Source organism: Ruditapes philippinarum, unplaced genomic scaffold (assembly GCF_026571515.1).
Source record: "Ruditapes philippinarum isolate M1 unplaced genomic scaffold, ASM2657151v2 ctg1023_1_1_1_1, whole genome shotgun sequence".
NCBI lineage: Eukaryota > Metazoa > Mollusca > Bivalvia > Venerida > Veneridae > Ruditapes > Ruditapes philippinarum.
This window is the reverse complement of record NW_026854204.1, coordinates 94921-107312: the sequence shown is the minus strand read 5'-3', so window position 1 is coordinate 107312 and position 12392 is coordinate 94921. Positions and strand designations below refer to the sequence as shown.

The window sequence follows — 12392 nt, the reverse complement described above, 5'->3', positions numbered from 1 at the left end:
CATTTCTTGGGCATAATTGGCCTATATTCGTTGGAGATATGTCGCGAAGATTTGTTCTCCAGTCGAAAGTCATTGTAATCTCTCATCAAAATGCGTTTTCGCTCAACAGTTAAGTAATTCCTGGATGGATTTTTAAATAACTGCAGTTTATTGCAAGTTAATTAAAATGTTTTGTTTGTTTGTTTCATTATTTTACGCCTGTTCCCAACAGTATTTCAGTCATATAGGCGGGTAGTTTCCTAACCATCGTTCCTGGAGAGTTACATCAGTACTAGACTACCTTCCTCCGCGCTAAAATGTATTGATGACCATGTTCAATCAACAATGCCATTCACAGGGGAGTTTAAACACTTTGTATAAATGTGATGCAGTGTTAGTTTGTATAAATGTGATGCAGTTTTAGATATGTTTCTCACAAGAACACTAATGTCTCCCGCCCTCAATGCAAGGTCACATTTATACTTCATAGACCATGATCAACATTGGACCATGGCCTTAGAGTTAGCGAGAAGCATATTCATGTTCTTATATCTTTTTTTTTAAAGTAAAATTGTATAAAACGTTAAGCAATGAATCTCAGGCGAGCGGTCGTTGGCCCCTTGTTACTTCCTTATTCGGATTATGTTGATAAATTTGTATTCATGTCATTTCGGAAAAAAATCCCTAGCATACTAGATTTGATTAGATATGTCATATATTATATTTGGTTAAAATAATCACTTAATTATCTAACAATCATTAAACAATCTATTGATTTATTGGTTAATTAGCTGAAAACAATTACAGGTTATTCTACCTGTACTTCCTTATCAAGTAAAATAAAAAGACAGAACAATTGTGAAATGCCATAATACAAGTAATGCCAATATTCTCACTTGGATTGGATATATTACCCCTTTGTATTGTTATTTGAAGTAATTTTGCAAAACTATATCTGTGTATTTCAGTATCCAAATTTAAAACGTTATTTGAAGGAATCATGACCACGAAAATGGTGAAAATCGCTTTTGTTTTTATTTCCTGCATCGTTTTATTTCAATCAACCGGAAGTATTAAGTTTGAAAATGCAAATTTTCAAGGATATTACACGTGGAAACCAGGTGACAGTCTCCGAGAGGACGATTTGTTTTGTCCGAATGATTGTACCACCAATCCAAAACCGTCAGAATGTTGTTCTTGTTACGCCATGCCTTGCTGGAAACTCAACGCCGACGCGTGTGGTGTAAAAGTTCAGGAATTATATGTCGAGTACAAAAATGTCTTAGGCGACTCAACCCTTATTGCAAAAGAAAAGCCCAATAACACCACTCTGTATACATTAACTCACACTTATGGTAAGCTCAGATATTTCCCGCAAAACATATGCAGCTTTGATGAGTCTCTTGTGGAAGTGGACTTAAGCAACAATTACATTACAGACATTGGGGAAATAAAATGTTTGAAAATTCTGGACTCCCTTAAGCTCGATCAAAATAAAATTGTGAGTATACCCAACGATACGTTTACTATGATGGTAAACTTACGGTATCTTTCTATGAAAAGCAACAATTTTTTAAATCTACAAGCAAATGCCATTGCACTTAAAAAAGGTAACATTTTCACCGTAGACCTTTCTTATAACTTATTCGACAAAGTTGATGTAACGAATATTTTAAGAACGGGCGAATTTTGTCAACTTAAATATGTGGGATCTGAAATTGAGAATCAAACAAATACAGACAATTATACAGTTACGGACAAAAAGTACGGTCCTGGCAAAATTGACTTCACTGGCAGTAAAGGAGAGACGTGGCTAAATTTCTCGAGTTTGGGTTTGGAACATATTTCCGAATTCGGTAAACATTTTGATCTTGCACTCTTGTGGGACAACAGCTCCGTTCACTGTGATTGTAATATCGTGCCTTTCCTGAGAGATCTTGGAAAGTCAGCTTCTAAATACTGGCCACGTCTCGAAGATTCTGATTTCATTTGCATTTCTCCTGAAAAAATGAGAGGCGCAAGCTTAACGGACATATATCATAGTGAAGACTATACTAACCTCACCTGCAACCTTCAAGATTGTCCGGACGGTTGCACGTGCACCGATGAGCAATTTATACAAAAGGTAACAGTTCGTTGTCGAGGTTTGACTAAATTTCCTGATTACATGCCAATTGGATACTGGGGAAATACTGATATAGAACTTGATATTGAAGATAACGACATTACTGAGCTACCCGATCGTGATTATTTCTCAAGGGTGTCGGTGTTAAAACTGAAAGGGAACGTCCTTACTCATCTACATGAGAGAGCTATCGATAAAATGAAGAAAGAAGTCGTTGTTGATATAACGGACCAAAAACTTCAACGTCTCCCTATTACATTTTACAACCTAAGACCTGACAGAATTAACTTTGGAAATAACTCAGTGCAGTGCGAGTGTGACAACTTGTGGATTGGTGACTGGATTCGATTGAAAAGTACAAATGCGTCAAAAACTTACTTAACCTGCTCGACAAAGAATGGTATTGTCGACGCATCTTTGGTAACAGCCGGTTTTCTTGACTGTCAGCAGACGACACCCGATCTGATGCCGATTATTTGGAGCATGGTTGCGATGATTGCTACCTTGTTCATTATAGGCGTTGGCGTTTACCACTTCCAGTATGAAATTTTGTTGCTCAAACGGAGAGCTATGTACAAACGTCATGAAAATGCGTTAAACACAAATAAGTACATGTATGACGTTTTTATTTCAATGTCCGAAGATAACAGTGAGGTTTCTGAATGGGTTAAAAAATTCCTTCATCCTCGTTTATGCAAAGAATATTCTTGTTATATTCCGGCATTCGATATCATGTTTGGGGACATTCGTGATAGAGAGACCGAAGTTGCGATCAAAGAAAGTCTCAATTTTGTTGTTGTGCTCTGTAACAAGTATCTACAAGACTGCGGCTCGTGTCATGAATTTGAGACAATTTGGAAATATTTTTCGATGGACACAGAACGACAGATAATTATTATTAATTATATTCCAGTTGAGACTTCTGAAATTTTAGATAAAAGACTTCGCGCTTTTACACGGCTGAACCTTGACTTAAATTTCAAAGATCGTAAAACAAAACTCTATGACAGACTTAAAAAAAGATTGGGGGAGTGTAGTCAACACTTAAAAAACACAGTCGGGTTTGGGCCTCTAACTTCAGAGGATTTGATGTCACCCGGAATAAGAACAGCTGACCGAACAGAAAGTTGCATGATGCGACATCGAGCAAGAATAAACATTGTTCATGGAGGACATTTGCATAAGGATGTTTCTCCATCAAACATTAGGTTTTCATCCAATAGATTAATATAGGAGAACGCTGTATACAGTAGAACTTCCATGAGTCGAACTTCGATTAGTCGATTTTCTCGATGTGTCGAAGTAAAATGATAGTCCCGATTTTTTCCCTTATATATTCCTTATAAAAAGCTATTTATGAGTCGAGATTTTATGTGTCGAGTTTTTCGATGTGTCGAAGTTTTTTCGTGGTCCGTATAGAATAAATCTAGTACAATTTACAACAAATAAGTCGAAGTTCTTCTGTTATTTTGACACTTTCGATCTCGAGACATTTTCACACCTTTTCTGGCCGCGAAGACGATTTTCGATCAACTTTAGTGACATGTGTTAATTACACAGCCGAGTGTTCAAACAGCCTTTGTATGCGTTTAATTGTGTGAAAAAATGCTTTAATCATTTCTGTTTTAATGGCGGTAGCGGTTTTTTAAAGTACATGTGAACAGTAAGACCTATCATTTGTGTACTCCTAGACAGGAGATGAAGAGATGTCATTTAAAGTAAAAGTTTACGGAGGGACGGACGGACGGACGCCGGACGAAAAGTGACCACAAAAGCTCACCCTGTCACTTTGTGACAGGTGAGCTAAAAACTAGATAGGATGTTAAATTATACTGAAGTTTGACTGTGAAAATGGGATAAAATGCTCGAGTATTTTAGAATTTAACGGGAAGCTTGCCAGACAAGATTAACGTCTTCCTATCTCATTTACATACATCGCAGGTCGTATGAAACAGACGGACCGTAGCTAGCACGAATGTAACACGTGTGTATATGATCAAGGTGAAACAAAAGCATGCATGATAAAGTGAGATACACCTTTTGGTATGAACTGTAATCATAAGTGCAGTGTGATAAAATGTGATGAAATAATACACAAGGAACATTATTTGGTTAACGACCTTTGGTTTGGACTGAGGCCCATATTATGCCCCAGAAATGCTGTTTTTGGTGTTCTGGTATAGATCTAATTTAAAAAAAAACTCAATGGCCAATGCATGCTGTAATTACCTGAATTATATTTTTCTTGACAATTAGTACAATTATAGTGATTTTGTATTAGTCAAAGTACTTGTAAATTAATGACACAAATAAATTTACATTATTCATGTGATGATATGCATCTAATATACTCTACATTCTTTATTAAAACTTTATAAAAATCATGTTTTTCCCTGTCTTAAATATGAAAAACCTATTATTTTTCCGAGGCATAATATGCCTTTAATGTATAATTGTATGTATTATTGTGTATTAAAATTCATTCTTTGATTTTAGTTATATGATACCTTGTTAAAGAATATCAATACTCCTATACATGTTTAATTAACATTATGCCATACAGTTCATTGTGGGGATCATCACCTGCAGTATTCACTCGTACATAAAGGAGAGGAAATTCATTCATGAAAATAACAAATACATAATAAAAATAAAAATAATAATAATAATAATAATAATAATAATAATAAATGATGATGATGATGATGATGATGATGATGATGATGACGATGACGACGATGATGATGATGATGATGCATTTATTAGTTCTAAAATGAAAAGATAAACTCTCAAAAATATATTTATTAACTTGTGGATATACTCAGCAAAAAAGTACTTTTATTTTATTAATATTGTATCTATTCCACCAGACACGTTGGATTCTCTCACGAGTTAGTTTGTGGAGCGGGTGGTTCCACTCAGGTGCCCGCTCGTGCCTGAAAAATCGTACGCTGGTACACTAAACAATCATTGTCAATAATTTAATGGCTTAAATTGATTTTACCAATACGACTCCCTGAAAAAAGGAAACCTGTTAATCTATTTCATCATAATTTCCCTATTATTTAACAGCCGTAGTCTTATATTAATTGCATAACCCATGATTGAAAATTCTTATTTTAGTTGTACTTAAATGTGTTATTTGAAATTATAAAATTTTATATTTATATACTTATTTAAGCGTGATAATCGATATGCATTTACGTAGTTTTATAAATATAGAGATTATACAGCGTATTTCTAAAAATAGAAAAATGACGACTAACAGATATTTCGAAATGAAATTGGATAGCAACCTAATAGTATATAAGCCCACGGCGTTCTTTTCCGCTTCCATATCAGCTCAAACTATTTGAAAAAATTCAAACCTAAATGTATAATTTTGATTGTACTGTGTCCAATGACAAGTGTACAACAATCAACTGAAAGAAGCGTAGAATTCACGACTGCACGTGCGCACGAGGAGGAGAAGTACGACCCGAGGGTTAGCGCCCGAGGGAGGGACGACGAGAGACCTTCAAAAGAAAGGAACACTCCGTGTCAAACTACAGACCCGTTTGAAAATCCGGATAGTGTCGGATCTAACTGGGGCGACGATGACGACCAAGGGTAAGTTAACTAAAATTTCTACCGACCTTATAACTATATTAACTTAAAACAAAGATATTAAGACTAAATATATTAAGATTTATTTGCTAATGGCACTAGTGCTGCTGCTGCTGCTAGTACTGCTGCTGATGAAGATGATAATGATGATGATGGTGACAATTATGATGATATTGATTAAGATGATAATTATGTTTGTCAATGTTGATAATTATTATTATTATTATTATAAATAATCAAGCATAAAAAAGATAATGATGATAATTCTGCTTCTGCCTATGATGATGATATATTGCGGAAAAAAAACTTGTATTATTAATATTATTCTAATGTACTTTACACTAAAGTATAAATATATACATGTACTGCATTGCGAAATACAGAAATATGGGCAAGTTGACAAAACTTAATAGGCTTGACTTTAATACACATCATAGTAAAGATATTTTATTTATCGTCATTTCTGTTACAGGACAAAGTACACTGAGGTGGAGAGAGGTGACCAGGGAGGGGAGGTAACACAATTATTATCAAATATCTTTATTTCTTGAACTGACATTACATGTTTCTGAATTTTTTCACCATTTTGTGTAGTTATATAAATATGACCGCCATATCTATCGTTTCAGTATCCTTTTTTTTTTTTTTTTTTTTTTAAAAGATCAAACTTAAAAAAAAAACATGCATTTTACTTGTTTTCTTTTGGCAACCACGTGTTTAAACTATACACTCATTAAAAAAAACTTATTGTGGAGAAGTTGCCATCTACTAGCGGAGAAGAGAGAGAGGGGGGGGGGGGGGGTTCTGGTCCCGTTAGTATACTATAGTATTATGATTTAAACACTGGTGAATGACGTCGGTTGTTTAACACCTGACAAAATAACTGACTTAGATATCGTGAAAAATATTTCTTCTCTTACATCCATAATTTTTCACCATTTAAGTGTTAAATTCATGCGTTGGATCTGACATAATTTGAAATTTGGGACAGTTCAAGAGACTTCAATATCAAAATACAATAACTGAGCTACCAACAGTATAGGCTGGTCTGGCGCTAAAACTTGTGGTGAATCACTTTAGTAGGCTAAAATGAAAAGCAATGTTACATAATATTTTCAGGATGCTGTACCAGAGTTATGTGACAACTTTGACGACATGAATTTGAAGGATGATCTACTCAGAGGGCTTTACGGCTATGGTTTTGAAAAACCTTCAACAATCCAGCAGAAGGCAATTTTACCATGCATTAGAGGTAAACAAGTCATGCAGTTCTCTATCCTACAAAACTCTTCCAAAACTTTTTATTTATTTATTTATTTTTATTTATTTATTTTTTTTTTGTAAAAAGGGTATCCAATTAAGAAATATAAAATGTCTTGATTAGTACTCATGGAAGTTGGCTCAGACCGTGTAGCTAATGTTAAGACGTAATCAATTTATCACATACAGTTTGATGATACATTATATATTATATCAATTCAGCTTTACAGAAGTAAATAGCTATTATATTGCATTTACACTTTACTGTTTTCAGGATATGACGTCATTGCCCAGGCTCAGTCAGGTACAGGAAAGACTGCAACGTTTTCAACGGCGGTGTTGCAGAGGATCGATACAGACATGTCGGAATGCCAGGCACTAATTCTCTCACCAACTAGAGAGCTAGCCCAACAGGTAACCTAGCTAAAATTACAAGATGATATTTATCTGCTACTGCCATAATTAAAACTTGAAAGAAAGGCCAAAATCTCGAAACAACGAAAACACGATATAGATTGTCATTCAGTAGGACGGGGAAAATACGATAAGTAGGATGGTGAAAAGTCGACATAACGAAACCACGATGGTGAAAGGTCGAAAGTAAGATTGGAGAAAACACGAAATCATATCAAGTTTTCGGCATTTAGGTTTCGTTATAATAAATATCGACTTTTCACAATCCTACTTTCGTGTTTTATGTATGTCGCGATGGCCCTAACGTGACACCATAGAAAAGATACGACCTATTCTAGAATACATGTAATATAGCGACAAAAATATATATAGTTCGAGATGGCGTAGACAGTTTGCATATATGTAATTAAGATATAAGTACTTATTTGCGTGTATCACTGAATTAATCATGCCATTTATTGAGATATAATTGCGAGTCTCTGCTTTTATTCCTCTAGTGAAATGAAGTATGTAATTAGTTCTTCAATTTTACAGTCGTATCGGCATCTCATTGCCCTGGGAGATTACATGGACGTCGAGGTGGTGGCATTTGTTGGTGGGCGGCGTGTCAGTGATGACGTCAGACGCTTAAGAAGCGGCAAGGTGCACGTAGTTGTCGGGACTCCTGGTCGCATTATGCACCTTATCAAGGAGCGAGCACTTGGTATATTAAACTCATCTTTGGCTATCAATATATTATGTAGAAAGTTACCACTATTCCCAAACAAAAATACAGGCTCGTCTTTCTAAATATTTACATGGAATCTTATGTGTACGATCAGAATAGAAATCAGAACCTCAAAGAATACCAAAAACGGAAAACGCGAGTTGCCAGCTTAACTTGCACAGCAAAAACATTACTAATTGAAACACACACGGGGACTTACACTGACCAAATCAGTTTTAGGAGGGTAACTTAAATGTTTTGCACGTTACTTTTAAAGATAACCTACTTTAAGGCTTTTATTTTTGCAGCTATTTAAATTATTTAATGAACTTCTTATGCTATTAAAAGTGGTCATAAAAAGAGATTCTTGAGACATAGTGACCTGATAACGAAGACAAACGCGAGTGTAAGATTGTTTTATTTCCTTGAACAAATAATTGATGTATATGCAAATGTAAACTACGCTAATGTTCTTGCATTGATAATTCTTTTTAATAGAAATGCGCTGTCTGAAGATGTTCGTTCTTGATGAAGCAGACGAGATGTTGTCACGTGGTTTCAAAGACCAGATTTATGATGTTTTCAGGCACACCCCAGAAGACGTCCAGGTGAGAGACAGAAAAAAAACGACAAAATGTTCTTATATACAGGATCGTAATCTTAGTTCCTCTTGTTGCATACTTTGAGTTTAAAGTAATACAGGAGTAATGCATACATAAATTTCGGCTTTATGTTTAAAGATCAAATAAGGTGTTTCGTATTAAATGCTTCTCGAAACTTTTGGTAATGCTGCCTTGAAATGTTTAAATGGAGAAATACAATAAAAGTAGAATGGCGGCCATCGATTTATACGGTTTGTTTCTAGAGGTGGAATTTATCACCAGGCCCCGAGTACACAAACAATTCTGATACTGCAATCTTAGTGAACACGCGGCCTGTTTCCATAAACATTTTGATGTATGTAAATGTATTTTTTTTTAAAATAGCAGACGACATTGTCTCCTTTTAACTTGCAGGTGATTCTAGTATCAGCCACCATGCCGACGGAAGTTCTGGATGTAACTTCGAGGTTTATGAGGAATCCTGTCCGAATCTTGGTCAATAAAGAGGAATTAACATTAGACGGCATACGCCAGTTTTACGTTAACGTCGAACGTGAGGTAGATTCTATTTTTTTTCTTTCTATATATTAAGGCTTATATCATACGAGCAAAAAAAAAATGAAGTCATATAAAAAATATCCAGATTTCACAGATGAGGGACGTCTCAATATATATAATGGTTCTAAACAAGCTTAATCACTACAAATAGTTCTTGTAAATGAAAAAACAAACATACAAAAAACAAACACACACACACACGCACGCACACACACATTAAACAACCAAAAATCCATCCCTGTACCAGACTTTGTTTCCTCATATAATTGATATTTTATGATATACAGAAATTTGCCTGTGCAGATATAAAGAAAACTTGCATTTGTCAAATATAAAGTGAGTAAGTAGAAAAAGGACTGTTTCCTGTGACGGTATTTGACTAATTACTATAATCATATATCACACTTCACGACTATTTTGTTTATTATACAGGAATGGAAGTTCGAGACCTTATGTGATCTTTACAACAGTGTGTGTGTGAACCAGGCTGTGATTTTCTGTAACAGTCGTAGGAAGGTTGAAACATTAACCCGACAGATGAACGACCGAGATTTCACCGTATCTGCCATAGTAAGTAATGTTATATATACATGTATATGATAAAAACGCTTGAAATAAGCAGGTATACATGTATATATCATACCTATAAAAGAGAGTGCAATTCATTTATACATTACTAATTTTTTACTATTATATATTTGAATGTAGAATCTCTAAAATAAGCTAATGTAATTTTAATAACTTGAAAATTGTAAATTGAATAGTAAATGCACGATTACCATAAAAGAAAATCATTACTTGCAGTCACGTCATTTTGCTATGTAATTAGTAATTTAATTATGCATACATGATATAATTGTATACGTCATGAAAGTTTGTACATGACTCTTTTGAGAGTAAACTAGCAAATAAAGGATTCTTCATCTTCTATAAAAATTAATCTTGCATAGAAAATAGAAATCTTTATAGAAGTCTATGAAGTCATAAAAAGAAAAATATAATTCTCCACACCATATCATATCCTGACAATGAAAGCACACGTTTTTTTTTTTTTTTGTTTTTTTTTTTGTTGTTGTTTTTTTAACATATAATTTAATAATATAAAGAAATATATAACAGGCATTGTAAATGTACTTTCAGCATGGGGATATTGACCAAGACGAACGTGAAACTATCATGCGAGAGTTCCGCACGGGTTCCAGTCGCGTGCTTATAACAACTGACCTACTTGCACGAGGAATTGACGTCCAACAAGTATCTCTTGTTATTAATTATGATCTACCATTCGTAAGAGAAAACTACATTCACAGGTAAATCTTAAACTTCCTTTCTGAGAAGAATAGGATTGTGGTTAACCATTTTTTGTACTTTGCTCAATGAATGGCGTATTGTCAAAAGTTGGTAAACTTAAAATCATCAACGTTACACGCAAACTGAATAAAATTAGTACATAGCTGGAGGAAATATGTTTCGAGTTGTAATAAATATAAATCTTAAGCAGCACAGATGTATTTATCTTGTTTTTCACATTTTCTGACACTTAGCTCATATTTTATCGCTATTTTTCATACGGATCTCATAAATATCATAGACAAGAGCCTTTCGAACTGTCAGCTCCCGTAAAACAGACACCATTTGTTATGTCAGTACATATTTTGACAGATGTTACGTCATAAATTGTTACTTTCTGTAATTTTGACAGGATAGTTCAATATCAAAGCGCATTATTTAGTCCCCTTTTGATACCCCCGAAGCTTGGAAATACAATGGAAATCACTCACCCGTGTGGTCATATCAGTAAAATTAACTTAATGTCGAAAGATTGCATAAAGAAAAATTTTAAGGAAAAACATTTAAAAAATTTCCGTTCCCTATATTAAACTTTACTGTATAAAACCTGGGACAAAAACCCAGATAAAATAAAGCCAAAGATATAAAATACAAATATTATGGCTATTACAAACTTTTGCAATTTCCTCATAAGATAATAAGCATGGATAGGGAATAAGAATATTTAAACAAGCTCACATATTTAGTACAGTTAATTTTTACCAGTCAGCTTGAACGTGGTTATATTTGCGTGTATGAACATCGAATTATCATGTAGAAATAGTCAAAAACGAATGCTTTAATAATAATAATACATTATGTAGCAATTTATACCAAATAACAGTGTGGTAAATTAGTGTGAATTTAAATTTGTATATTTCAGGATCGGACGGAGTGGGAGATTCGGCAGAAAGGGCGTAGCCATCAATTTTATCACGTTCAATGACGAAAGGGTCTTGAAAGACATTGAACAGTTCTACAACACGGAAGTTCAGGAGATGCCAAGAAATATTGCAGATTATATGTAAATACGAAACAGTACGCAAACTTCGGAAAAAAACATTCTTGACATTTGAACATCGCTAACAGCTTACTATTAATAAAGGAAAAACAATAACAATTTAATAAGACTGAAATTGACGAATTCAAAATAATGCACCAATATCATTAGTTGGAATTCAACAGTGTTAAAATTGATTATAAATGAAGTTTTATTATGGACATTAAATATCTGTACCAACAAATATATTGACGTTCTTTTTAACAAATATATTTTATTATGTATATACTTAAATCTTGTTTTGGAATAAATGTGTCATCTTATTTGTTTTGATTTTTTCATTTATGAAAGTGTGCAACACGACTTACATTTCTGAAATAATTTCCACATGGTGGAGGGGGTGTCTGATGACGCATTAAAGACGGGGGGATACAATAAAGTGTCCTTGTGACAAATATGTACGTAATTCACTAAAACATAATAGAGCCCAGTAGAGACGAGATATTTCCAAGACTCGCACTAGCTGTTGAATCACGTGATTGACTTTACATGTTGTAACATTATGCTCATTTTATTGTTATCAAGTTGATGTAAATTACCTTTATATTTCAAAGGATTGACTATTAATGGTTACTGTATTGACCAATTATTGATAATGATTGACAAATACACAAAACTACCTAAAAAATAAGACTGTCCACTCCTTATCAACAAATTCCGGAGGCTATTTATAGAAATTTCTTTTGGTTGTGTTATTTATTATAATACAATACTGAAAACAATTATGGCAAAATGTAAAGTTATTATACTTTC

The 12392-nt window shown here is 33.9% G+C and overlaps 2 protein-coding genes across 2 annotated transcripts; both read left to right on the top strand.

Moving 5' to 3' along the window:
• Nucleotides 1-723: 723 nt before the first annotated feature.
• LOC132739422 (uncharacterized) lies at nucleotides 724-3353 on the top strand. Its single transcript, XM_060727136.1, has one exon. It carries the CDS (start codon nucleotides 980-982, stop codon nucleotides 3335-3337), a length of 2358 nt encoding a protein of 785 aa, XP_060583119.1. The 5' UTR covers nucleotides 724-979; the 3' UTR covers nucleotides 3338-3353.
• A 2073-nt stretch (nucleotides 3354-5426) lies between these two features.
• LOC132739421 (uncharacterized) lies at nucleotides 5427-11902 on the top strand. The gene is made up of 10 exons (XM_060727135.1): nucleotides 5427-5713; nucleotides 6183-6225; nucleotides 6830-6962; nucleotides 7245-7384; nucleotides 7919-8087; nucleotides 8589-8698; nucleotides 9107-9250; nucleotides 9683-9820; nucleotides 10391-10560; nucleotides 11463-11902. The coding sequence occupies exons 1-10, from the start codon at nucleotides 5505-5507 to the stop codon at nucleotides 11605-11607; spliced, it is 1401 nt and encodes a 466-aa protein (XP_060583118.1). The 5' UTR covers nucleotides 5427-5504; the 3' UTR covers nucleotides 11608-11902.
• The last annotated feature ends 490 nt before the right edge of the window (nucleotides 11903-12392 follow it).

What these genes read in the sequence shown, in the direction of transcription:
- LOC132739422 (XM_060727136.1), top strand. Translation starts at nt 980, where the DNA reads ATGACCACGAAAATGGTGAAAATCGCTTTTGTTTTTATTTCCTGCATC.
- LOC132739421 (XM_060727135.1), top strand. Translation starts at nt 5,505, where the DNA reads ATGACAAGTGTACAACAATCAACTGAAAGAAGCGTAGAATTCACGACT. An exon ending in CTAGAGAGCTAGCCCAACAG is followed by an intron (nt 7,385 to 7,918) that starts GTAACCTAGCTA and finishes TCAATTTTACAG; the next exon opens with TCGTATCGGCATCTCATTGC. An exon ending in ACACCCCAGAAGACGTCCAG is followed by an intron (nt 8,699 to 9,106) that starts GTGAGAGACAGA and finishes TTTAACTTGCAG; the next exon opens with GTGATTCTAGTATCAGCCAC.